Source organism: Lutra lutra, chromosome 6 (genome assembly GCF_902655055.1).
Source record: "Lutra lutra chromosome 6, mLutLut1.2, whole genome shotgun sequence".
Classification (NCBI taxonomy): domain Eukaryota; kingdom Metazoa; phylum Chordata; class Mammalia; order Carnivora; family Mustelidae; genus Lutra; species Lutra lutra.
Window position 1 is genome coordinate 19,660,416 of NC_062283.1, and position 26,623 is coordinate 19,687,038.

General features: G+C 51.2%; 1 protein-coding gene across 1 annotated transcript; it reads left to right on the forward strand.

The window, feature by feature from the left end:
• Window positions 1-545: 545 nt before the first annotated feature.
• TXNDC5 (thioredoxin domain containing 5) lies at window positions 546-26,431 on the forward strand. The gene is made up of 10 exons (XM_047732123.1): window positions 546-852; window positions 4,649-4,798; window positions 10,002-10,107; window positions 14,474-14,570; window positions 16,748-16,863; window positions 18,822-18,908; window positions 19,476-19,616; window positions 22,477-22,559; window positions 24,264-24,393; window positions 25,678-26,431. The coding sequence occupies exons 1-10, from the start codon at window positions 587-589 to the stop codon at window positions 25,798-25,800; spliced, it is 1,299 nt and encodes a 432-aa protein (XP_047588079.1). The 5' UTR covers window positions 546-586; the 3' UTR covers window positions 25,801-26,431.
• The last annotated feature ends 192 nt before the right edge of the window (window positions 26,432-26,623 follow it).

Sequence of the window (26,623 nt, forward strand, 5' to 3'; positions counted from 1 at the left end):
TTTTTAAAAGAGGACACTTTGACCTTCTCTCCTCCTCACCCTCAAGTTAAGGCAGGGCGAGGATAACAGGCCGGGGGTTCACTTGGAAAGCGGGTCTCAGCCCACCTCTGAGCACAGGCCCCGAATCAGAGCTGAGGGCTGGTCAAGCATTTGACTCATTCAGGTGCAAGCCCCACCCACTTTTGCCCCAGCGCTTCCATTCTGCGGACCACCGCTCTTTCCTTCCTTTGGCCCGAAATCCCCGGGGTCTTTGTGTGTGCGGCTGAGCGTAACCGACGCCGACACTCCGGTCTGTGGCTTCCCGGCCTGGCCTCTCCGGCCCTCCACCGGCCACCTTCCTCTGGGCTGAGCGGGCCGAGGGGTTGTGCCGCGGCCGGGACCACTCACCGTTCCCACTCTGGGCCGCAGGCGCGCGCCGACTTGGCCTCCGCGGGGCAGCGGGCGCGCGCCAGGCGCGGGGCGGGGCGAGGAGGGGGCGCGGCCTCCGCGGGGCGGGGCGCGGGGCGGCGCGCGGGGCGGGCTGCCGCGGGCGGGCGCCGCCGAGGGGGACCGGCCGCCGTGGCGAGAGCGCGCCAGCCCCGCCGTGATGCCCGCGCGCCCCGGACGCCTCCTCCCGCCGCTGCCCCGGCCGCTGGCCCTGGCCGCGCTGCCGCTGCTCCTGCTGCTGGGCGATGGCGGCGGCGGGCGCGGAGGTGCCTGGGCTCAGGAGCCGGGGGCGGCGGCGGTGGACGGGCCCCCCGCGGCGGACGGCGGGGACGGGCAGGACCCGCACGCCAAGCACCTGTACACGGCCGACATGTTCACGCACGGGATCCAGAGCGCCGCGCACTTCGTCATGTTCTTCGCGCCCTGGTAACTGGCCGCGCCGCTCTCCTCGGGGCCCCGCACCCTGCGCGCCGGGGGTGGCCGGCGCGGACCGAGCCGGGGGGCAGGGGGTGCCGGGAGCCGCGGCCGGCCCGAAGGGCGCGGGGTGGGCTCGGGCCGGGGGCGTGGGCGCTCGCGGCTGACGTGGCGCAGGGCGGCCGGGGCGGTGCAGGAGGGGGCGGGCCCCGAGGGGACAGCCGGGAAAGGCCGTCCCGCCCCCGCTCCGGGTCCCCCCGCCCCCGACTCCCCGGACCGGGGGAGGGGCGTGTGGTGGCGTCGCCCTGTGGGGCCACCCCGCCGGTCCCCAGTCCCCAGCCCCTTCCCAAAGTTGTTGCGCCGGCCGGAGGCGGCGGCCTGCCGGTGCGGCCGCGCCCCGTGCGCCACGTGCGGCGGCCACCAGGTTCCGGCCGGGGACGCGCGGAGGTCGGATTCCGTGCACTCGCTGCAGGGCAGATCCCTTGCACGAGGGATTAGTTGAGAAATAGAACTCGCAAAGGTGGGATTTCCTACTTCGTGTGTTCACGAGGTGGGAAGGGGTGGCCCAGGGAGGGGGGGGGGGGTTCCTGTGCTACCCCGAGAGTAGTGCAAATGCCCGGGACCCCGAGGCAGCTCCGTGTGGCCGGGTGTGGTCTCGGGCAGCTCCGCTCTAGGCTGCCCTCTGGCACCTCCACCCCTCTGCTCTCTTGGGGCCTGGTCTTCTGGAAAGTGTAAGCTGAGCAGAGGGTTCCTCCAGCCTTGGTTCTCCGGTGGAGGCGTCAGTGTGGGCCTCTGTGCCAACACCAGAGGCCCCTTCCCTGGGAGTTGTCTTACGGGAAGGACTTCCTGACGTTCACACAAGCATAGGTAGTACTTTCCTTCCAGGGCCTACATGCCCCCAAGGGCAGTTCTTGTGGGGCAGAGCCGAAAGCCAGTTCTAGGGCACAAGGCAGTGTTCAGGCTTATTGCAGCATTTGGCATTCTTCCCCAGAGCCGGAGAGAGGCTCAGGGAGATGTGGGAAAGGGATGTGGGAAGCAAGAGAAAGATGCCCAAGCAAAATGGCTTGTTCAGTAAATGTGCAGGCTGAAGTTGGAGGAAACTTTTTTTTCTCTTTTTTTCATAGTGAGACTGTTACTGTATTTCAATTTGTTTGGAGCTGTCTTTGGGGGTCAGGTCTGGGTCAGAGCTGTCATGTATTAACAATGTATCAGTGGGGTTCATTGTGTTTCAGCTTCCCAGAAACCAGCCGGACTTGAAGGTTTAGGGCTACCGTGCTCTGGAAAATACTTTGTAGCACAAAAAAATCCTTCCCTTTTAATAGTTATTCTGTGAAGGGATATTCTCAGAGTAACTGTTTCAATTAAATACACTAGTTAACTGGAGTGCCTTTCAGTGGAATAAGTCCATGGATTTTTTTTTCTTTATTTTTTTAAAGAAAAACTGACCTGTAGATGTTTAAAGTCCATGCAGTGCCAATAAAGTTTTAATTTTGGAGTCTCAGTACCTGCTAGTCCTAGACCGAGTGGGGGACAAGACTGGCAAATCCTGGGACTCGGTATTAAGGAACTTCCTTTTTAGATGGATGCTCACAGAAAAGTTACTTTTAAAGTTTTTGTTTGCTTCTTATTCATCTATTACAAAATATTTAAACATGGCATTAAAAGTTAGAAGCTAAGAACAGATTGGAGCATAGATAGAATATGCTGTGGCCTACCCCTTGGTCCTCACATCTTTGTGGTTTCCGTCTCTGGAATATCGGAAACCCACATGTGACTTAGGGGGCAGGGGTGGCATGTAACGAATACCTGCCCTATATATTTTGCTCTGAACTTGGTAGATGTAACGTTGTCCTACTGCTGTGGATTTTGGGCTAACATCAGGCCACAGCTTCTGTCTGTCCAGTTGCAGGTCATGCTGAATCTGGTGACAATGAGGTCAAGGCTGGGGACACTTCCTTGGGAGGACCAGGTGGCTTTGCTCTATTACATGGCCACAAAATGAATTCAGCTACTGTCTCAGAGGTGCCACAAGGGTCCCAAACCAGAGCGCTGACTACATGGCACCTGTGGGTGGATCCATCACTAAGAAATTGCCAAACTGAGTCCCTTTCAAACATGTGCTAGGTACTGGGAATACAGCTGTAAAAAGAACAATGCCGGTCTTCATGGCACTTGCACTATTTAAATTATATAACTTAATATATAACAATATAATTTACATGTAACATTGCTTTTCCCTCACTCTTATCTTCCAGAAAAGAGGGAATCATCCTGTATTTGAGTTTCTTATAAAGCGGGGATTCTCCTGGCTGGCCAGCAAAGTGCTGCACAGGGAAGCCACAGTAGCCGGAAGCAAACCTGTTCAGTGCTGATAGTGGACGTCCACTGTCAGAAAAGAAAAGAGGCAAAGAAAAGAAAAAAGAAAAGAAAAAAGAGGCAAAGAAACTTAACAGTGATTTTCTTGAGAAATTAGTCTGAGGACAGATTGACAATTTTAAGTGTTGGGTGGTGTTTTTTTTTGTTTGTTTTGTTTTTTAAGGATTTTATTTATTTGACACAGAGAACACAAGTAGGCAGAGAGGCAGGGGGGGGGCGGGGGGGGCGGGAAGCAGGCTCCCCACTGAGCAGAGAGCCTGATATGGGGCGTGATCCCAGGACCCTGAGACCATGACCTGAGCTGAAGGCAGAGGCTTAACCCACTGACCCACCCAGGTGCCCCTGGGTGTTTTTATAAGCAAGCACTTTAAAGATTACTTTAAAAAGCAATGTGGCAACTTTGTTACTTTGTAGACATCATGAATATACACCAGGTGAATGAAAACAAACAAACAACAACAATAGCAAAAAAAGAAAACAAACGCAATGTGCCATATAATTCTTGACCGTACTTGAAGCTCGAGACGAGGTTTCCAGCACCGGCTCACACAGCCTCCAAATAGTGCATTGCAGATAGCTGATAATTAAGGTCATCAGTTATATGATTTAAAAAGTGAATTTAGTGATGGGAGAGATGCTCATGCTGTCAAGGAATGGGAAGAGTAGCAAAAAGCAAGAATCCCAAGTTAATAGATTATTTTAAATGGTAGGTGATTTAAAAATGTACCAGTAACTCCAGAGTCAATATCCTAAGTATACATTTGGTGACATCAGACTTAGAAGTTTGGGTAGCCATTGACCTTTCTAAATAATGCTTCTTAGAGAGAAAATGGAGAATTGAATGAATTTTTAGGTCACCTTCCATTGCAGATACTTAGTATAGAGAGTCCTGACTAAAAGGGAGCCATCATGGTGAGCAGTTGCTGCAGAAGAGGGGGGAGCCAGGGAGTTTTCTAGAAGAAGCAGAGCAGGGCACCAGACAGCCTGGGGAGTCAGAACTGACTTCTTGGAAGAAGTGACACCCAAACTAAACCGAGAGAGCAAACAGGAATTCGGTAAGTGGGTCTAGGGAGTGAGTGTCAGAGAGAGCAGGTACCGATCTCCAGGGGTAAGCCATGCTGTGGCCCTTCTAGAAAGCCACACGTGGTATCATTTGGCTCCCGGCAGACTGCCAGGCCAGGTGGGTGCTGGTGTACGGAGCACAAATGGGAGGGCAGCGGGGGCTAGAGCAAGGCGGGTGGTGGGCCCAGGACCTTGCTGAGCTTCGGTTTCCTGCTGAGAACCATGCAGGGGCTCCCTGGGGGATCTGAGGCAGGGGAGTGCATTGTGTCCTGAAGGTGAGCCGTCCTTCCCTGCGGCAGAGGAAAGAAAGGTCCAGGTGGGGCCGGCGCCTCTGAGCCGGGACTCAGCGTGCTCGCTCCCCTTGTTCCAGGTGTGGACACTGCCAGCGCCTGCAGCCCACTTGGAATGACCTGGGAGACAAGTACAACAGCATGGAGGACGCCAAGGTCTACGTGGCCAAAGTGGACTGCACCGCCGACTCAGATGTGTGCTCCGCGCAGGGCGTGCGAGGATACCCCACGTAAGTGGGCGGGGCCCCGTCCCCTGCATCGCCTGCCCACCCACAGCCGTCTGCCAGCCGCACTCGGCCAAAGAAAGTTCACGCCAAACTTTTGGTCTTCTGTTTTGTAGTTCCAAGGAGTGAGGAGATGATAAATTTAAGCGCCCGGTCCCTGTCGTTAGGGCAAGAGCGTCTTTCGCACTGTGTCTTGCCTCTGTCAGATGCCTCCTCCTGCTTTGCTTGGAAAAAGCCTTTCATTAATCAGTGTTGGGTTTTCCTATTTTTAAGGAATGTGTTTGTGTGACAAAAATGGCAGCCTCCTTGGTGTCCTGTCAGGTGTGACATTCACCCCTCAACGTGATGAGCGTACCATGTCATCAGTTTTAAGTTTTTGGTCACTCTGTTATCCTTAAGCATCCTTCCTGGAGTAATTTCCCACGTGACGAGCACAGGAGCCGTTTCTGTTGGAAAGAAAGTTGACAAAGTGGGATCCAGAAGTTCTGACAGGCGATGCTTCTTACTCCCTTGACAGTTAAATTCTTTAGTTTTAAGAGATAGAATTTGAAACGGGCTTGAGAAGCAAAAGAGGGCATCAATTAGAAGACCATGGAGGAAGGTCTGAGACGCAGCTCCCTGGGTTCGGGGGCCTTTCTTTCCCATACCTCCCTTAAGGTGACGTAACTCTCCAGCTCTGCGCCTGTCTACTGTCATGGAGGGCTTGGGCTCACCACTGGACGGCCGCGCTCGGATGGAGCGTTCATTCCAGAAACACTTCTTGTGCCCAGAGAGGAGGGCAGCATCCACTGCCGCTGCAACTCCCAAACTTTTTGTTCAAATTGATGAATGGAGTAAATTCTTATAAAACCTGGGCCTGTCTTCAAACCCGAGAGGCAGCACGGAAAAGGGGAAGGAGCTCTGCACTGGAGCCTAGAAGCCATGTCTGAAACCCAGCTCTACCGGTGGCTTATCGTGCAGCCCTGGCCACGCGGTTTAACCTGATTGTAAAGGAGGATGTTGATGCATGATTTCATGGTACATGAAATAGCACATTTGCAAACACTGATCTGAGCATACCCAGTAAATGTTAAGGCCTTCCCTAACATTTGGAAATTTGGCATTTTCGTAAAGGACACTGGAGTTCTTGGTCTTTGGTGACTGCTGCTAAGCTGGGTGCCATCATTCAGATCAGATCATATCACTAGAGAGAAACTTTCCTACCAAGTGTATCAACCCTGGAGGTATGATTGTTCTGTGCTTCATAGCCTCGCCTCTAAAGGAGACTCAGCTCAGACAAAGAAGCCATCAGTGAGTAGTGGGACCAGGTGAGGAGATAGAGATTTGCCTGGTGAGAGCCTGTTGCTTTCAAAGTGCAGGGGCAACCGAGATGGTCAGCTGTCGTGTCCACTCTTAAGTAGCCGGCCGTGATGGCCATGTGGCGTATGCCACCAGCCACACCACTGGGAAGCAAGACAGGACTTGGGATAGGCTGAGAAGGCCAAGTGGTAATGGGCATCAGAAGGCACGGCAGAAGGCTCCACCTGGACCCGGTCATAGGAGGTGTCTGGCTGCAACATCAGTTACCCCACAGATGTTTTCCACAGGTGTTAAAGATTTTTTTTTTTAAGATTTTATTTATTTATTTGTCAGAGAGAGAGTGAGCACAGGCAGACAGAATGGCAGGCAGAGGCAGAGGGAGAAGCAGGTTCCCTGACGAACAAGGAGCCCGATGCAGGACTTGATCCCAGGACGCTGGGATCATGACCTGAGCCGAAGGCAGCCGCTTAACCAACTGAGCCACCCAGGCGTCCCAGGTGTTAAAGATTTTATTTATTTATTAGAGAGAGAGAGAGAGCGCGCGAGCATTCAGGGGGAGGAGCAGAGGAGAGGGACAAGCAGACAGATTCTGTGCTGAGCACAGAGCCTGCTGCGGGTTTCGATCTCATGACCCTGAGATCATGACCGGAGCCAAAATCAACGGTGGGGCGCTCCACTGACTGAGCCACCCAGGTGCTCTGTAATTCACAGATTTTAAAAGAGTCACACTGAGTCATGTGTCCTGATTTAGAAGATATGGTCTCTCTAGGAACACCATGCACTGGTTTTGTGTCCTTCTACAGAACTGCAGTGTGCTCACACGACACTGAACATTGTTGGGGAAGGAACTCTATGACCCTCACAGCCCTGCACAAGTGCCCGAGAACAGGTTTTTCTCCTAGAATGCAGGAGGCAGGGCGTGCTGCAGTGGAACGTGTCCGTTGGGGTGTTCATGTACTGACCTGTGGGAGCTTCTGCTTCCCGTGGCGTGGGGCCCATCTCGGGGAGGTGCATCAGATGATGAACATGGAGATGACAAATTCGGATGCAAGCACACCCTGTGGAGTCACCGGCTCCTTTAACTGAAACACAGGATTGCACAGGGAGGAAATTCAGGTTCTCACGCTCCTGGGGAGGTTCAGTGTGCTTTGAGGTCACCATTGTTGAGCTGGTAAAGGAGTCTGCATCTTCTGGGGAAACCGAGCCAGGCAGGGCCAGAGGAGGTTTGCTGCCTGTGCCGAACCGAGCGCACACACCAGGTGGCTGAAGAGAACAGAAACTTCTTGTCTCACAGCTCAGGAGGCCAGCAGCCCAGCGTCGTGGCATCCACAGAGCCGTAACCCCTCTGAAACCCAGAGGGGAATCCTTTCTTGCCTCTCCCTAGTGTCTGGTGGGGGCTGCACCCCGTCCTCTGTCCTCACGGGGCCGTCTTTCTCAGCGCGTGTCTCTCTATGTGGCCAAATTTTCCCCTTTTTCTAGGGACCCCTGACTAGGGCCTGCCCTGATAGCCTCATTGTCACTTGCTTACTTCCCTAAAGATCCTGTTTCCAAATAAGGCTACACTGTGAGGGACAGGAGGCTGGGACTTCAACAGATCTGCTTCGGGGGACACAAATCATCCAGTAACACTACCTCCTCTGTGGTGCTAGGACCTTGATCACAGGTTTTCAGAGTGACCCACACATGGAGGTTTTCTCTCCTATAGTCTCCTTGAAAGACAAACAGATCACCAGGGAAAGCAGACTCCCATGTGGAAGTTTGGGGCTGTCCTTAGGACGTGGACCCTGTGGCTGTCTCCCCATCACCTCCTTCAGCCCATCCACAGTGAGGATTGGGGCCAGATGCCCTGGTCAGGCGGGAAGGTCTGCGAAGGGAACCCTAATTCTGTTCCTAGGCTCTGTGAACTGAAGGAGGCTTGGGCAGGCTGGAAAGATTTCTAGTCCAACAAGAAGAGAATTTAAAACATTGTTTATTTGTGTGTTGCTCACCTGACACACCTGACCTGTGACCAAATCAGAAAAAGTCACAGGTTAGGTTTCCAGCTTTTAAATGTTCACAGAGAAATGGGGAATGAGGTTTGTTGCGTGTTTCTTTTTTTTAAAGATTTTTATCTATTTATTTGACAGAGATCACAAGTAAGCAGAGAGGCAGGCAGAGAGAGGGGAAGGGAAGCAGGCTCCCTGCTAAGCAGAGAGCCTGATACAGGGCTCGATCCCAGGACCCTGGGATTATGACCTGAGCCTAAGGCAGAGGCTTTAACCCACTGAGCCACTCAGGTGCCCCGGGGAATGAGTTTGATAGTGCTGATCCTTCCGAGTGTTTTGAGGGTTCTGCTCCTTTTCCACTCTGAGGAGCCCTGGTGGGGAAGGTGCCCACTGGAAGAGAGACAGTGGTTGGGGGTGGGGGGTTGTGTGCATGAAGCATCTCCTAACTCTCTGTGAGAATAAGCTTTCCAGAGCGTCCCGAGGCCCCAGGGGCGGGTGCGGGCTTTCGTAATCATGAGATCATGCTTCACAGTCACTCGGAATGTTAAAGTCCGTGAAGTTTAGGGTGTTCTCGTTGGATTGGCTAGAGTTTGGCTTTTTGTTAGGCTTGTAAAGGTAAAAGCTACTGAGGAAACAGGGCCTCTGTTCTTCACTGGAGGTCCAATAGGCATCCCCTAAGTCTGTCACAGGATCTGGTTTTGGTGGGGGCGGGGAGTGAGGCCTGGGAGCCTGTGATGCTTTATTCCAGCCCCTGCACTGATTTTCATGCACAGCACAAACCTTCGTTTTTTTGTTTTGTTTTGTTTTAAAGATTTATTTATTTATTTGCCAAAGAGAGAGAGGGAGATCACAAGTAGACAGGGAGACAGGCAGAGAGAGGGGGGAAGCAGGCTCCCTGCTGAGCAGAGAGCCCGATGCGGGACTCGATCCCAGGATCCTGAGATCATGACCTGAGCTGAAGGCAGAGGCTTAACCCACTGAGCCACCCAGGTGCCCCACGAACCTTCATTTTTAAGGCCTTTGGAGAACAAAGCGCACGGCTCCAATCTCTGCATGTCTTGACTTCTGACAGCGGCTGCCACAGCCCAAGCTGCCGACGTGCACCACATGCCATAGGCAGGGAGGGTGATGTCGACGCACAGCCGGCCAGAGAATGCTAGTTTGTGTGTCATTTCCTCTGTCAGCCGCCCTATGTTCCCGCCATCCCTGACACCTTCTGTCAGGTCTGATCCGGAGCGTGTTTCTCCGTTACCAGGGGGAGGGCACAGGATCCGGAAGTGCAGTGTCGGCCCCAGGCAGAGTGTTCTGCTCGCACACTGAAGGAAGCGCTCCGCATCCTATGTGCAGATACTGTCCGAGGCTAATACGTGAGGAAAAGAAGATTCCTTCTCTGTGGGGAATGCATAGACCACACTAACCAATGTCAAGGCTATTCTCAAAGCTGGAAATGTAAATTCTTGCAGAACCTGGATATTCTTGTTTTATATGACAGGATATACCTTGTCTTATAAGATAGGATGGCCTGGGAATACATTTATTGCACAACAGTGCTATTTCTAGTACAGTTTTGCTTTTTTAACAAATGCAGGATGTAATAACTTCTAAACCCTAGGAAGGATGGCAAACAACCAGCAGGGAGAAGCTCGCAAGGCCTGTTCCCCGAATGCACTTGGGGTTTCGTTCACAGCCTCATAGACTTGATGCGTTCTGCTCACTCTTATTTTTCTTGAGTAAGGGAAGAAACTTTAAAAGTGTGGGAGTAAGTGGATATGTGTTCTCCTTTTTCTTCCAGTTCTGGCGCAGGGTGGCAGGTCTGTGCCTGGCTGCAGTGCTCTGACTGCATCCCCACGGGACGGTGCCGTCTACGCAGACCCCTCTGACAGGTTGAAAAATCTCCTCTGTCTTGTCCTTTTTCGCCCTTTTAGCTTGAAGTTTTTCAAGCCTGGCCAAGAAGCTGTGAAGTATCAGGGGCCTCGAGACTTCCAGGCGCTGGAGAACTGGATGCTGCAGAGGCTGAACGAAGCACCCGCGGTGAGTTCACGGGAGCCTCCCCGCACCCACCCTCTCCCTTCCCTCATTTCTCCACACTCCAGGGTGACAGAGAGGCCAGTTCAGGTGAAAAATTAAGGCTCCCATTTCAAAGCAACTTTACATTCGTTTACAACTAATTGACATTTGTAAGTAAAATGAACTTTTTTTCCCTTCCAGTTTTTGTTTACTGTGGTAAAATACACATGATACAAAACTGATGATCTTAGCCATTTTTTAAATGTACAGATTCAGGGTATGAACTCGGGTGCATTCACCCTGTTGAGCAGCCATTCCCAGGCCTCTTCTCACCACGTAGAACTCAAACCCTGTCCCCTCTGAACACCAGTACCCCCTCACCGTCCCCCCAGCCCCTCACAACCACACCATCTACTTTTGGTCTCTGTTTCTACTGCTTTGCATACCTCAGTGGAAAAAGATGACCTGTTACAAAGGTTTTTATTATGGAAATATTCAAAGATGCATAAATGTAGAAAGAAGAGTATGCGTGATGTATGAATGAGGAGGAGGAGGGTAATGAAGATGGTCCCATGTGCTGCTCCCCTGACTTAAGCGGTTCTCCCCATCCTGCCAACCTTGTGCGGTCTTACTGGCCCTCCTGGCCCTCATGTGGTGGCAGAGTCAGCCCTCAGAGACTGTCATTTGTGACTGTCCCAGTGCATGTCTCACAGATACGCACTTACTACTTGTTAACTGACAGTTAACTACTTGTTAACTAACATCAGTCTCTGTGCCACTCCCACATGTATACAGTTGGCAGTAGTTCTTGAGCGTCACAGGTTGACTTGGGGTCGAGGCCAGGGCTAAGCCCGAACTCCAGTCCAGGCCAACTTCAGCCCTCTCTTGCTGCCGCGAGCTGTACCACAGGGTGCCCCCTCCTTTTTCCCTGGACTCTCAGTCCCCGAGGTGCTCACTGGCTTTGCCGAGCATGTCATCGAATAAATACCCTTCATGCTCTCAGAGTCTTCGTGGCCCTCCCTGCACGGGGGGTAATGATACCAGGAAATGGTGGAGACTTTGATTTCTGAGGTACTGTTTAAAGACATGGCTGTGTGTAGAAGGTCACTAAGAAAATTGTATAATCTTCTCCCTCAGATTAATGTCGGAAGTCTTAGTTTTGTCACACATCGTTATGGTCATAAACCTGTAAGTGTCCCTCCATGTGTGGTGCCTTCTACTTAATGCAGAGTGCTCAGGCCCATGGAGGCTAGGTTGGGATGGACAGTTTGTGGCCGTGTGTTGATTAGGGTCTGGGAGGATGACCAGTGTCCCATGCTGGGTGATTCAGATGAAACGGTGAGAGCATCTGACGTCTTTCCGTGTTATCTCAGTGGAACAGTTGAGTCAGGCCGCTCTGTCGGGTGAGGTAGGCACTCCTGCCTTGAAGGGGCTCCGTGCCCGTGTGCAGTTCCAGCAGGTTCTGGGGGCCTCTGCTGCTACTGGAGTCACTTCCCGGGTGACCGTGTGGTCCCTTGCCCCCCTCCCCCACATTCTATGTAGATGTCATGCTTCATCAGAAAACCACCTGCTACTCGGGTGTCGTTTTCCCTCTAACTGCATGGCACTGTGTGAGTGTGAAGCAGAGACTTATCTAATTTTAGGTAACAGGGAAAACCACAGACCTCTCAGAGAGTTGATTTGCATCTTTGTCACGGCCAGAGAGTTACATGAGCAGGTGGAACTTTCGTATAGATTTAAACTACACATTGTTTCCTCTGTGAAATTGTTCTCTGATTGGAGGATGCCAATTTTAAAGAGGGGTTAATAGTCTCAAAAGAACCTTTCAAGATACATTTATATTTTTTGTCAATATTTTTTTCCACCAAAAAGTCAGCCTTCTGTGATGACTTTATTCAGGAAACAAGTAGCCAGTATCAGGATGGCAGAAGGCGTTCATCTGGAGCCCTAAGCTCCCCTTTTGGGTGGTGGCAGCCCCACGGCAGGCTAGGAAGGGCTGAGGGTAAGGGTTGTGTCCCCTCCAGGCGGAAGGGACGTGGCTGCGTGGGATCCCCGTGTCAGCAGTAGAGATCTCCCACAATTGCTGGAAGCAGTGGCAATGTGCCTGATTGGAGGAAAGTTCAAACACTCAAACCTGATACTGCAAACTGAAAATTCTTTCCAAAGAACTTGCTTTTTATTGTATGTGGAAACTTATTAAAAAGTTCTTCATCTCTATCAGTATCTAAGTAACTTGATGATGTTGTATTTGGAAATAGGATAAATTTAGATTACCTCCCTAGTGTTGTGGCAATATTAAAGAAGCTCAAAAGAAGACCCACTACTTCCAAATTTGAGATTGCCCTATTTGTTTCTGTATTTTTTTTTCTTAAACGGTTAGTCATATAAACATGGTTCATTTCACAAACAGTATTTTTATGTGGTTACATCTTTATATTGATAGTATTTTATATTGTCATGTGGATTTGCCACAATTCCACTCTTCTCTGTCAATGGATAGTTAGGTTATTTATAATTTTTTAATCAGAGATACAGAAGGAACATGTTAATCTTTGTAAAAGATATTTTTTTCCTACTTTTGGGTGATGTTTTTAGAATCTATTACTGGACATGAAATTGCAATGCAAAGGGGAAAAAAAAAGGCAGACTTCTTTTATGGCTGTTGATGAATATTGCCTGGTTACTTTCTTAAGAATCTGTAAGCTGGGGATGCCTGGGTGGCTCAGTTGGTTGGACGACTGCCTTCGGCTCAGGTCATGATCCTGGAGTCCCGGGATCGAGTCCCGCATGGGGCTCCCGGCTCCGCGGGAGTCTGCTTCTCTCTCTGACCTTCTCCTCGCTCATGCTCTCTCTCACTGTCTCTCTCAAATAAATAAATAAAATCTTTAAAAAAAAAAAAAAAGAATCTGTAAGCTGATATTGTGAGCATCAGGGTGAGAGTGTGTCCATATCTGTGCCTGTGTGCTCGTGTCTGTGACATACCACGTTCTTGCCACAGTAGTGGGGCTGCCCCCATACGAGCCACGGGGCCCAGGAAGTGACAGTGCCCCCTCAGTGCTGTACATGAGCACTTTAACAATGAAAAATACAGAAAGCCCTTTGAATATCTTACAAAAGGTGACATGGAGTGTCTTACCTTCTGGGAACTCACTGACTCTAGTCACCATTCTGTTGGGCATCTTTTTGTGGAAGTACCTAGCACTTTGCACGTCTGTACAGGCCCACAGCTGCATGAACATCTTACTGGTGCTTTCTGATTACAACTCTGCACAGCTTTGAGCTGTCAGCACTTTTAAACTTTTAATGACTTAATTGGGATATTCTTTGTCTTTTTTTTTTTTTAAAGACTTTATTTGAGAGAGAGAGAGCGCACATGTGCCCACACGAGTGGGGAGGAGAGAGAGAAGCAGGGCTCGATCCCAGGGCCCCGGGATCCTGACCTGAGCTAAAGGCAGTGCTTAACTGACTGAGCCACCCAGGCGCCCCAGTGTTCTTTTTCAGAGAAACATGAGCTGCCAGATAAAAAATTGAGTAACCTACATCCATGTGTCTGTAGCAAAATGGTGATTGTGTGATCTTTTTGTCACTCTTGAGTCGCTTTGGCTGGAGGCCACAGCTGTAGAGCTGTGTGGTCAGGAGTCATGTGGCATTGTGGTAACTGTCCAGCTGCACACGACGGTGCCCGCTCAGATGCCGGCAGAAGCGTCCTTTGAAAAGCCGCTTCTCACTCCCATGTTGCGGGTTTCTGTCCCAGACTCCGTGGTGTGAAGTAAAGAGTGCAGCTCTATGCTTCTCTGGCACTGCCTGCCAGGCGCCTGCCTTGTCCTCCCTTCTGCCCCATTTGTCCCTTTACCAGCCCTTCACGGTCTCATCACCCACCGCCTGTGTGCACTGAGGCGCGCCGGGCCCTCCCGTCTGCTGACGCTTCTCCATCTCCGCTCCATGCGTCCAGCCGCTTCTGTATCTGCGGGTGCTGCAGCCCGCCAGGGACTTCATCCTGCTTTCCCCGTGGAATCTGAGGTCACACTGTGAACAACAGGGCAGTGTGCCTGTGTGGGCTGGGCCTGCCCTTTTGGTTTGCCTGCTCTGTTCGGTTGGGCTTGGGGGCAGCAGAGGGCAGGTTGGGGTGGGGATGGCAGTCACTGGCTGCCTTGAGTGCCAGTCCCAGGGTGAGGCTGCTGAGGGGCTTCCTGCCGAAGGGTCCAGAGCCCTGAGAGTCCGTTCCTCCCTTAGGTTCCCTCAACACAGCAGCATCCCACAAAGGTTTGATGTAGTCAGATGAGGGAGGAGAGGTAGAAGGTTCTAGACGGACACAGGTCACCGCCTCAGTGGGTTTCACTCTGCCTTTGCCTACAAACCCAATGACTGTTGTTTTGTTTCTCTCTGTTAGACACCAGAGCCAGAAGCAGAACCGCCCAGAGCCCCTGAGCGCAAGCAGGGACTTTATGAGCTGTCAGCGAGCAACTTTGAGCTGCACGTGGCGCAAGGTATGTTGGGTGACTCTCACGGCTGTTCCTGGCGGGATACACACCTCTCAGAACGATTGACCGTTCACCACTGCTCGATTTGCTGGGCTTTTCCTTGATGGCACTCGCAGGCCCGCGGATGACATCTGTGGCACTGAGCCATGGTTTCTGTCTTCGAGACCCGTGAACATCTTTGTGCAGTGCTTTTCCTCTTGGAAAGGATTTCTCCTTTCGTCTGTGTCCTTCAAGAAATGTCAGTTTTAGTGTTAGCCGAAGCCTTGAGTCGTGGAAAGCTCACAGATGAGCAGGCACACTGAATTTGTCCACCAGCTGGACAGTGCGTCCTTGGATAGGAGAGAGTTTGTTTATATTAACGTGAATCATACACTTACTGCCCTGGGGCAGAAACAAAAGCTTCTCCTACGTGTTTATCTTAGAATTTAGCGGGACCATTATAACTTGTGAATCCGTCGACAGCTAAAATATTTTTCTGTATCACATTTCTTTTTTTTGAAAACGGTCCCCTAAATATCAACACGGTCTATATACGATCTCTAACATAAGCAGCGAGTAGGTCCTTTGGTCACACATTTCTGGACAGTTGGCTCAGCACTGACTGACTTGAAAGCAGATTCGGCTTCCTTCCTGGTCTCTCTTCTCAAATGCTGCCACGGAGGGAAATCCTCCCGGAAGACTGGGTTGGAAGCATCGCAAAAAGGACTTAAACTTGTGCCTGGCCTTGTGACTTCATACCGCTGCGAGTCGAGACCTACCACACTCAGGGTCCACAGGAGTGTCTGTGATGCTGTCAGCGTGTTCCTGCGTGTCGAAGGTTGTTATTCGGACCAGGGCGCTGACGGTGGAGTTTCGGGGTGTTTTCCCCAATAGGGGATTACCCCATGAGCCCAGATGGGTCCCTCCCTAAGCAAGTCACACCTGAAGGGTGGGTTGTTGAAGCGCCAGCTTCAGCTGCTCGCAGGAGACTCTGTCCTCAGAGAGCGACAGTTGGCTCCCGCCCTCACAGCTGCCCCGCTCCTCTAGTCGGTCCTTCCCAGACATCCCAACCACACCTCACAGCACAGGGTTAGTCAGGGCTGTGCCTGTCCAGAGAGACATGGCTTTAGCCTCGCAGATCAGTTGCTCATTTTTTGAATCAAGTTTTCACCATTTCCCTTAAACGAGTTCCCACTGTGGTGAGAAAACTGCCATGAGTGTGTGGCATGGCAGCGTCCTTCTGGGAGCATGGATCCCGTTTTGGTGCTAGCTGGTTTGTTTCCTCCCCTGGCACACCCTCATTCAGGTCTGGTCTCAGCCTGACATCTTTTAGGCCATCGACTGGTCAAGGTAGAACAGCCTAGAAAAAATCTTCAGTATCCAGATAATGATTTTGTGTGGGTTTGTGTTTTGTTCTTCTAGCCAAAGGAGTGTTACTCAGGTTTTAAAACCTTCTGTTTTATTGTCAAATAAAACACAGATACAGAAAACAAACATAGACCTTAGTGAATTGTGATGGAGTGGTCGCTCTGTAACCACGGTCTGGTTCAGGGACTAAAACTGCCAGCCTCTCCTCCCTGTGTCATTCATCGTCCCAATGTGCATTCCTAACACTGCAGTTTACTTTGTTTTTTCTTTCACATACGTCTCTCTTGAGTCCCAGTCTACGCGTCCCCCCAACATCTCTTTTTCTTCTGTGCGTCTTGGTGGCTGAGCACGTGGGTCATCAGACCTGTAGAATTCCCAGTCTGGACTTGGCCAGTTGTGTCCCCATGGTGCGTTTAAATATGTTTCCCTCAGTCCGTTCATTTATTAGGGTTGCCAGATGTTGATGTTCTAATTAAAACCTCCTTCCTTCATTGTTTTAAGGAGAGAGACTTGCTCTCACATATCAGCTGGTTTTCCAGTGGCGCAGTTTGCACAAGACAGATGGGATCATTGCCCGAGCCTTCCCCGTTATTGCTGGTTCTTCAAATACTGAGTTGGTTCCCTATTGTCCTACAGAGATGGCAGAGTAGATTTTGTTTTGAGGATCCCTGTGAACTCACAGATACAGACTTATTCGACTGAGTCATGTTTTGCCAGTTAAAGGGTATGCACTGACATTGGCAGGGGGACAAAGATCAGATGCTTCCATTCAGTCTCTAGTAAGGGATGACGTCAGTTACCTCCTTCTCCTTTCTCTGCCCTGGCTCTCTGTGAAGGCGACCACTTTATCAAGTTCTTCGCTCCGTGGTGTGGTCACTGCAAAGCTCTGGCTCCAACCTGGGAGCAGCTGGCCCTGGGCCTTGAACATTCTGAAACTGTCAAGATTGGCAAGGTAAGTGAAAGCCCTTATTAAACTGGAAATAGACCGCCTTTGGCTGGATTAATTAGCAGAGTAGCCCATTATTCATTCTGTGTGCAAAGTCGCAAACTTGATTTATTAATTCCATTTAGTGTGCCACTTGATAATTCATTTCACCTTCACAGATGGCAGCCTGGTTTCAAATGTGCTGGCTTTTCCACAGCCTAAAGATAAATTATGGCTCTGGCTCCTTTGTTTATTTTGAAGCAATGGCCAATTCTGAATTGGCAGCCCCAGAGCCGTTTCTGCAAAGATATGGGGCACAGCCTGTGAATGTTCACTGGCCGGACTTGGAGGCCATCCACGTTTGACCTCACCCAAGAGCTGTCACCTGGAGGAGCCCCGGCTCCGTGCTCACAGAGGCCTGCAGAAGGCCCCCCCTCCAGTGAGCCCCAGCTTTCCCTGCTGCCCGGGAGTCTTTCCAGCTTTCCCCACTTTGCAGAGAGAAGCCAGGAGTGCTGTCTAACAACTCCTGTATAAGTGGCTTTTCTGGAAATATCCAGAGCAGCTCCTGGGCCATCAAACACTTTTAATCTCACCCAGCCTTTGGCACCCACCAGACATCCAGGCATGGGTTTCCTTTTACAAAAATCTCATTTTTTACTTTGCCAAAGGGCTGATTTGTATACAGAAGTAATGCTGCGTGTCCAGAAACTGCACTGAGTGAGATGCTCTGCCCAGGGCAGGGAGATGGTCAAGAGTGTGAGCTCAGGAACCGCATAGACCTGCCCAGCTAGCCCGCGGCCGCTTCTCCACACCCAGTCTCCCCCTTTGCAAAATCACGGGGAGACCTGACTGGTGGTGCGTGGTGTGGATGAAAGTCAGGTTCCTAGTAGGACAGTTGGCATGGATCAAATACCTGGTCAGTTCTAATAGTTGTTGTGAGTTCAGCGGATTTTCACTGTTGCCTGTTAAGTACTTCCAATTACGTGTTCTAGTTACGTGTGTGGTACTTTTTTATTTATTGAACATTTCATGGAAGTAATAATTTTCTTGTCCTCTATCTTCTCAATTCCTTGTATCCTTAAATTATTTTTTGAATTTTTATGGGAGATTATTTCCAGCTTATGTCAGTAATGGTTTCTCATAGAATCAGGCATGAGCGGACACAGTCTGCCCATCCAGGCTGTGGCCCTTCATCTCTGGATATGCCTGTGGCCAGGTTAGATGGGACCCTGGAATGCCCCCCACCCAGATTTGAGATTTCCCTTTAATAGTTTAACTGCTGACTTCCAGTCTTACATGTGAACATGGTATTTCTCTCCTACTTCGTAGACATGGTGAAGAACAACTGAGTGTCCCACATAGCTGATTTTAATGCCAGTAGGAGATAAAGAAGAAGTGACTTAGGATAAAGTGGTTTCATGAAAGTGTTGAACAGGCAGAATCTTGATGAGATTTAAATGAAATAAATTTAAAAAGCTGCGATAGTTGGTAAATTGAGCTAACAGAATTAAGAACGTCTTATAATCCTAATTTGACATCTTTTCAGTTTTCTTTATACCAAATCCTCCTATTTATAATTGACTCCTTGCTTCTACTTGATTCCAAAACTCTCCAAGTTTGGGCGTGAGAGGACACAGGCTAGCCTTGGCGTGGGCCTCAGTCACACATGACCAGGCTTCCCCTCCTGTGAGAGAGGGGAGGCTCCTCGCCTCCAGCGGCTAACCAGCTCCAGGTAGAATGTGGCTTCCTAAACATCCGCATTTTTAGGTGAGCTGAGTACGTCATTTCTCTAAAGGACATTTCATCCCCTGCCCCCTTAGCTCAGTGTCATCTGGGCTGGCTTTTAGGGAGTCTCTCCTCAGACCGCACCTTGCTAGGGGAGGTGCCACAAGCCACGTACGTGAGGTCTGGGGTGTCCGGTAACCCATGTGTCAGGGAGCTTCCTGAGGAAACAAATGGTGAATGTTGTCTTACTTTGTCTTTAGGTTGATTGTACACAGCACTATGAACTCTGTTCGGGAAACCAAGTTCGTGGCTATCCTACTCTTCTGTGGTTCCGAGACGGACAAAAGGTACGTCTTCAGGTTGTGGTGTGGAGAGCTGGCGTTTCTCTTAGTCCAAGTGGGCTGTGGCGAGGTGCCCATGTGGACTGCCGGGCACTGGTTTACAGGCAGACATAATAATGGAAAAGTGTCTCTTACTTGATAAGATTTGGGTAGTTGACAAAACCTGTCAGTCATCCTGCTGTTTTGACACATTTCAGTTGCTCGAGTGAGCACTAGCATAATCCAGAATGACCTTTGAGTGAGGTTAACGCCGGCTGCCAGTAAGGGGCTCACTTGCGCCCCGGGCCAGCCCTGGCCAACGGTCTGCTGCTGGCCTGCTGGAGCGGGCTCCAACTTCGTGACCAGATCCCTGCGGAAGACAGGCACTGTAGCTGTCACCAAAGCAAAAATATTTGCTTTGCCATCTGCACCCTCGTGTGTAAATCTGAGCGTGCAGACATGGCATGGTTCGCACCCCCACCAGGGAGACACCTGATGGAGGTCTCACATGGGCGCTTGGGCCGGGACGAGGTTTGAGTGAGAGCATTAAGTGTCTGATTGACCGCATTTTTGTGTGGCTCTTCCCTCGGACAGATTGACCAGTACAAAGGAAAGCGGGATTTGGAGTCCCTGCGGGAGTACGTGGATTCCCAGCTGCAGAGCACAGAGCCGGAGGCCCCAGAGAGTGTCCAGCCTTCAGAGGCCCCGGCGCCGGCCCCTGAGCCTGTGGCCCAGGTGGGTGCCTGTTGCAATCAGGAGGGCCAGCCGTGGCCCCTGGAGGGCACTGTCCTCCCGTGCTTCAGGCCGCACGACAACAGGGGGTCTGGCTGCAGCCGACTTTCACACATGAAGTTTTCTTCAGCCAATTTCACATGCTTGTAAGGTCTAAACCAAGGAGCGTCTCTGAAATAGATGTGAGACCCATCCTAAGGGCATTTGGTGGCAGAAGCTCTGGGAAGCTCATCCCTTTGATTCGGTAACCACTGTACTTGAGGGCATTTGCTGGGAAAGTTGGCTGCCGTCAGGCTGCCCCCCACCCCCGCTTCTGTTTGTTTCCATCACCTACTGTGGTAATTGGACTTGAACCCTTGGGTGAGGCCCCGGGCGATCTGCCGCAGCGAGGATGGTGCCCCGGAACCGAGAGGCAACTTGGCCTAGTGCGTTTCCTTTGCTGAGGCAGGCAGTCTGCGTTCAGAGGGCGGAAGGTTCTAGATTCACATGCGCATTTATTGAGCATGTTTTAGGCACTGTCCCTGGTCACCAGGAAACCAAAGCAAGTAAGACCACCTTCCTACTTGTGAAGGGGGCTGAGTCTGGTGGGACAGACAGAGGAGAACGCACACAATCGGGTCCCCAAGTGTGTGTGCTTGGCCGGTCACGGTGGGCTGAGAGAGCTGGGGGCAGACGGGTAGGAAGTGTGGCCAAGAGCTGAAAGGGGAATTGGTGTTTGCCGGAGAGTCAAGGCTTGTCCAGTAGAGGAGGGACCGTGAGCAGAAGCACGTGGGTGTGACTCAGCCGGGCACGTTTGGGGCAGGGGGCCAGCAGTCGGGTGGAGGGAGGGGGAAGAGGAGGACGAGGGGTGCGGTGCGGGAGGCCAGAGCAGAGGTATAGGATGCGGGTCTGGGAGGACGTTGTGGGCCAGCCAAGGATTCTGACCTTTGCCCTGTACTTACTGGGAGCCAGTGGGGGCCTTTGACCGATTTGCATTTTAGATGCCTGCCTGGCAGAAAGAGATGGAAAACCAGTGTATTAGGCCAACAGGATGAGGAGACACCCCGAATGGAGGCTGTGGCCGGGGGTAGAGGGGCAGAGGCAGGAAGCTTAAGGAGCCCCACTCTCCTGAGCGCAATCGGGAAGGTGGCCTCCGAGGGGACAACCGGGGCTCCGGCAGACCTAGTGGGCTCTGGGACCAGGGGGGAGAGAGGCGCTAGGGCGGGGAAGCAGGTGGGGAGTGCAGGTTCTGAGTCGTTGATTTTCAGGGCTGTGGTGGCAGTGGGTGGGGAGGGCTGCTGACCGGTTAAATGGGGCTCTGGAGCCGACACCCGCAGGTGTGTGTGTCTGCAGTCAGGTGGGGAGGTGGAGGCCAAGGCTGAAGCTGTGGGTGGAAAGGACGTTCTTTAGAGAAAGTCAAAATAATGTCTTTCCAGGAAAACTGTGCTTGGTGGCCTCGCTAAGAACCGTAAGGCCTGTTTATCGTTATTTCCAAAACAGAATATTCATGTTGCTCCTTAAGTTTCTATAACTACACAGCATAGCAGGCCAAGTTCTTAGCTGGGACACTCGGAGGGGATCGGCAAAGAAGGGGTCAGTGTGCCCTGGTACCACGGGGCCAGCGCAGTGAGTGTGACCCCTCAGCATGTACTTAACAGATCCTGACTTGCTGCGTCCATCGTTCCCCGAGCCTGGTGGGTTGGAATTGGAAAAAAATGAGTCATCCGCCCCGTCCTGGAGTAGGGACAGTAATGGGCCTCCTCGACCCCACAGCCTGTCCCTTAGTGGGATGCTTAGGTGGGGGACTACCTGGTTGTTCGTTCAAAGTGGAAGTTCTGGTTTAAGAAGCAAACAAACGATTTTGTGTAGCTGCGACCACGTATGTTAGGGGAGCGTGTGTGTCATGGTGGCTCTGAAGGGCATCCCAGATTGAATATAATTCTGTCCTATGGGGGTTTGCGTCACATGCAGACCAGTTTCTGTTAGTTTCCCAGCACGAAGTAGGTCTTTCAGTGAGCGTGGCGTCGTGTTTCTGGACATAAAGACGGGTGGTGGTGTGCTGCCGCGGCCCTCGGTGGCTTTGCCTGCCCGTCGCTGCCACGCGTTCCTCGATGCCAGACTCGAGGGGAGCAGGCCTGGTACGTTTAGCCACGTGGTAAATCATCACGGTCTTGCTCTTGGGAGACAGTCGCAGATCCATTTTTGGAGAAACACGTGGATGTAATTCTGTGAAGAACCATCAAGACCAGCTTGCCTTAGAGCACACGGCCCCATGGCACCTTCCCCCGTCACCCTCCAGCCAGAGCAGAGATGAATGGTTTGCACATTCCCTTTGAACTCAAAGACAGAACGCAGCCTGTGATGGGTAGCACACACGTCCTCGCCTGTGGCTGGGTGGACGTCAGCTGTGAGGTCAGCACACAGAGAAGGTCACTTTTACAGATCGCCGCGCTGGGAGAGCAGGTGGCAGATAGCTGGGGAGATCACGTGTGCACCCACATCGGGGGGCTGCTCCGTGGGGGTGTCGGACTCCACCTGTCGGTGTGGGAGGCTCCGAGCCCGGGGCCACACATCCCCCTGCTCCCAACCCTGGGGCCCCAGACAGCGGCAGCTGCACCTGAACCCGCTCAGGCTGGCCGAGGGCAGTGCTGGCCTGGGTCCTGCCACCTTCTCAAAGCATCTCCTGGGCTCAGGACCTGGGGAGCCTGTGATGATTCATGGGCCCTTCTTGTGTGGCTTGTGATATGTGAGTTGTGTATTTTTGTGTGACCTTGCATGACAGCATTTTAAAAAGATTATGGAATTGTATTTCTGCCACCCCAAAGCATGGCCCTGCCCTGCTCTAAGTGATGCAGGTTTGCCACGGCTTTTCCCTCCCTTGCAGGGCACCGTGTTGGCACTCACGGAAAAGAACTTCGAGGACACCATTGCAGAAGGAATAACCTTCATTAAGTTTTATGCTCCATGGTAAGTGGCTGTTTAATTAGAAACTGCTCCGCCCCAGTGCACTCGAGTCCATCACCGTCTCCCCCTCATCGGCCCGCACTCTAGGCTCGATGTTGGGCAGATGCTACATTTACACGTGGGTTCTGTCGTAGGAAATAAGGGGGTTGTTTGCGCCTCTGTTCCATTCGGTTGAGGTTTGGTTTGGTGGTATTCATAAACAGTTATTTATGGAGAATGAGTCAGTGTATTTTAAACTTCAGTGTGTTTTGGGGAAAACATGAAAATGGAGAATTAGGATGGCCATATAAAACTTGAATTTTGTAGTATCTGTCGTTTCCCAAGTAGATTGATTTTTTTTGGTTAACTAACCACGAACATCACGATGTAGCTTTGCTTCTTAGTCTCTTGGACCTTGTCGAGAAGCCCAGCAGAGATCTGGTGGAGCCATTCCATGCATTACCCAGTTACCAGAATCTTTGGGGCCTCATGGTCCTCGGGGACCAGGGCTACCTGAAGTGGGGACAATGGCAGGTGGCGAGATTTACACGGCTGTCACTCTGCATGCCCTTTCTTTCCTTTGAACCTCAGTTTTCTCAGCAGTAAAATGGGAAGAATGCCTTGTCTTCACAAACAGTCCACTTTACAAGAGCAGAGTCTCAAGGAGAGTGTGAGGTTCTGTTTCTAAACAGACACAAGTAAGCTCCTCTACAGCCGGTGCCACTCAGTGTTCAGGAGAAACTACAGTGGCAGAGACAAGTCCGTGAGCACATGACTCCCACGCTTTGTCAGTGTTTATCCTTAAAGAATAGAAACAGGTGGATGCGGGGGGCTCAGTCAATTAAATGGCTGCCTTCAGCTCAGGTCATGATCGCAGGGTCCTGGAATCGAGCCCTACATCGGGCTTCCTGCTCATAAGGAGCCTGCTTCTGCCTCTGCCTGCTGCTCTGCCTACACGCGTTCTCTTATCTCGCTGCCAAATAAATAAATAAAATCTTTTAAAAAGGGGGGGCGCAGTCAATTAAGCATCTGAATCTTGCTTTCAACTCAGGTCACGATCTCAGGGTTGTGAGATCAAGTCCCATGCTGGGCTCTGTACACAGCAGGGATCTGCTTGGGATGCTCGCCCTCTCTCTCTGCCCCTCCCCCTGCTTGCTCTCTTTCTAAAATAAATCTTTAAAGAAAAATAGATTTAAAAACATCATTGAGTAGTGTTCCTATTATTTTCTATTTTTTAATAAAACCCTGAAGCTATATGGATCAAGTAACGGGTAGGAGGATGGGTGCTCAGGGAAGCTTATTGAAGTCTTAAAATTTCAAGACTATAGCGATCAATTCTAAAATGAAGCACTTTTTAAAAAAAATGCGTGGAGTCGGTTTTGCTTCCTGTCCATCACCTTGTGCTCATGCTGTGTCTGGTTCATTTGTAGGCCACTTAGCTCTGGTCACCACTTCCTGGACAGGGTCTCAGAATCTCAACTTGCTTCCAGACCTGCTTGCTTCCACTAGGTTATCCAGAAGTCTACTTCGGACTGACTGTGAATTCCTTGTTTGGGACAGAGGAGGAGGAAACATTAGTGCACCCAGTGGGAGAATTTGATGTTTTATAAATTTCTTTGCCATTGGCGACTGCCTCACACAGAGACACAGGGCTGGGCTTGGCAGTGAACTGTAGGTGAGGGAGCGTGACCCAGGACTCCCACAAAGCTGTCGTCGTTCCCTTCCCAGGTGTGGTCATTGTAAGAATCTGGCCCCGACGTGGGAGGAGCTCTCCAGAAAGGAATTCCCTGGTCTGGCAGAGGTCAAGATCGCCGAGGTGGACTGCACTGCAGAGCGGAACATTTGCAGCAAGTACTCGGTGGGTACATGTGGCTGAACGGCCTCCCCGGGGGCTGAGCGTGGGGAGCACACCCACATGGAGCTGTCCTCTGGGCCCCACCCAGCGACCGTCACTGCCCCCGTCTTCTCCACCAGTGTTCCTTGTGTCCTGTTGAAGCTCTTGCTTTGTTCTCATTTTGAAAAGCAAAAGTGATGCTCTGTTGAAGGAAAGGCTTTTGCCTCCCATTAGCGATCCACCGTTCACTGGGGATTTGAGGTCTTGCTGTCCACATGGAAGTCCGGGCAGTAATGAGAGTCCGGGCTTGGGAACGGGGTGCCACCTCCATGGCCTCTCTGGCTGGCCCAGCAGTCAGCCGACCTTAGCCTTCGTCTCAAGCCTCTGAGTGGCTTATTTTTCAGACGTAAGCCTGTGTTCTAAAGTCCATGGTCGAATAAGAGAAACAGTTGAACTTCTCCTGAAAGGGCCGTCCCAGCAAGCGAGCCTGTGCTTTGGTCTGTTTAACTTCTGCCGCTTCCGGAGCTGATAGCACGATCTGAGCACCCAAAAGATTTGCAATTTACGTTTTCACTTTTGCATTGTTTTCTGAAAGCCCTGTGAGGCTCTGGCGCTAATAACCTTATTCGCTTATTCTGGCGCCTGGGCGCTCAACGGGTCGAATATCCGACTCTTGATTGCGGCTCAGGTCATGATCTCAGGATCGAGCCCCACCTTGGGCTCCACACTCAGCAGGGAGTCTGCTTGCAAGTGCATGTTCTCTTAATAAATAAAATATTTAGGAAAAAAAAAAGGCTAGATGTAGCATGGACATTTACTTCTCACTAGAAGCTGCCCTTTTTTTGGTTCCTTAATGTCTTAGAAAAGAAGTTCATTGTTGCTGTTGCACTGGAAAATGCGTATTCTCAAGGCTGTTGTTACCAAGCAGTGCGGCCCACGCAGTGGCTGGATGTCACCACCATTCCTTGTCAGAAATGCAGTCTTAGGCCCCGGCTGGACCTGCTGCATCAGAACTTGCCTGTTCACCGGGGCCCCAGGTGATGGCCTGTGCAAGAAAGCTCCAGAAGTTCTCCTTTTGGGGGCAAGTCCTTCCTTTGACACTGATCTCGAATGTGCTTTTGGACGGGAAAGTGAGGAGCCCCAAGGCTTTGCTTTCTTGTACTTTTCAAATGGTCTGTACCTTTTAAAAATTTAACCATAGACTTTCCTGGTCACAACTTGAGGAGTTTCTCTGGTTTTACTTAAGCAATTTGTGTGTGACCTGGACCACTGGTCTTCATACTTCTGTTTTTTTTTGTTTTTTTGAAGGTACGAGGCTATCCCACACTGTTGCTTTTCCGCGGAGGGCAGAAGGTCAGCGAGCACAACGGAGGCAGAGACCTTGACTCACTGCAGCACTTTGTTCTCCGGCAGGCCAGGGACGAGCTGTAGCACCCGCTCGCCAGTTGCCCGGCCTCGCGTGCCCCGGTTGCTGGAGCCGAGTCACGCAGGTGTTGTGGACTCTCACGTGGTGGTTTTTCAGAGAGCTGAACGTACTAAACTTGCGGTATCTTCTTTGTGTGTGTGTTTTTTAAGCCAACACACTCTACAGATTCTCTAAGTTTCTCTAAGTAAACACATAAGTCACGATCCCTTCACTAAATATTTTCTGGGGCGATCAGTCATCCCCTTTCCCCTTCTCTTGATGAATCTAAATGGTTTCCTTTGAGACTAAAATAGAGTTGAGGAAAATTAAATTGCTGAGCTGTTTTTGGCTCCTGAGTGATTCTGGTGAACGTATCACCTAAAGCATTGTTTGGGACTGCCCATGAGTCCTGGAAAGGTGACAGTAGTGATACTCCTCTGATCTGAAGGTCAAAACTGACTTCTTCATAATGTGGTTGGTTGGTCAGTAGCTTGGAGCAGATCTAAAAACAGAAGAAACCCCACACCTCTGGAAGATACCTCCACGTCCACCCCTGGCCTTGCTGTTTCTGTCAATGCTCCTCTCCTCGCGAGAGGTCAGCCATCCTGAAAGCAATGGTACTTCTGACACGTGCCTGAGTAAGAGAATGCTGGTGCCATAATCTCGTGTGTGTGTGTGTGTGTGTGTCCATGCTTCTGTTACCCCTTGCGAGACTTTAGTTAGGGCATCACAAAGACTTGACGTCTCCCGCAGAAAATGTGGGCATGGAAAGTTCCACAAGGCTTGTCCTGACTATTCTGTTAACTCCTACAACAGTTCTGGTGGTTGTCACCCCGGGGCCAGAGGGCT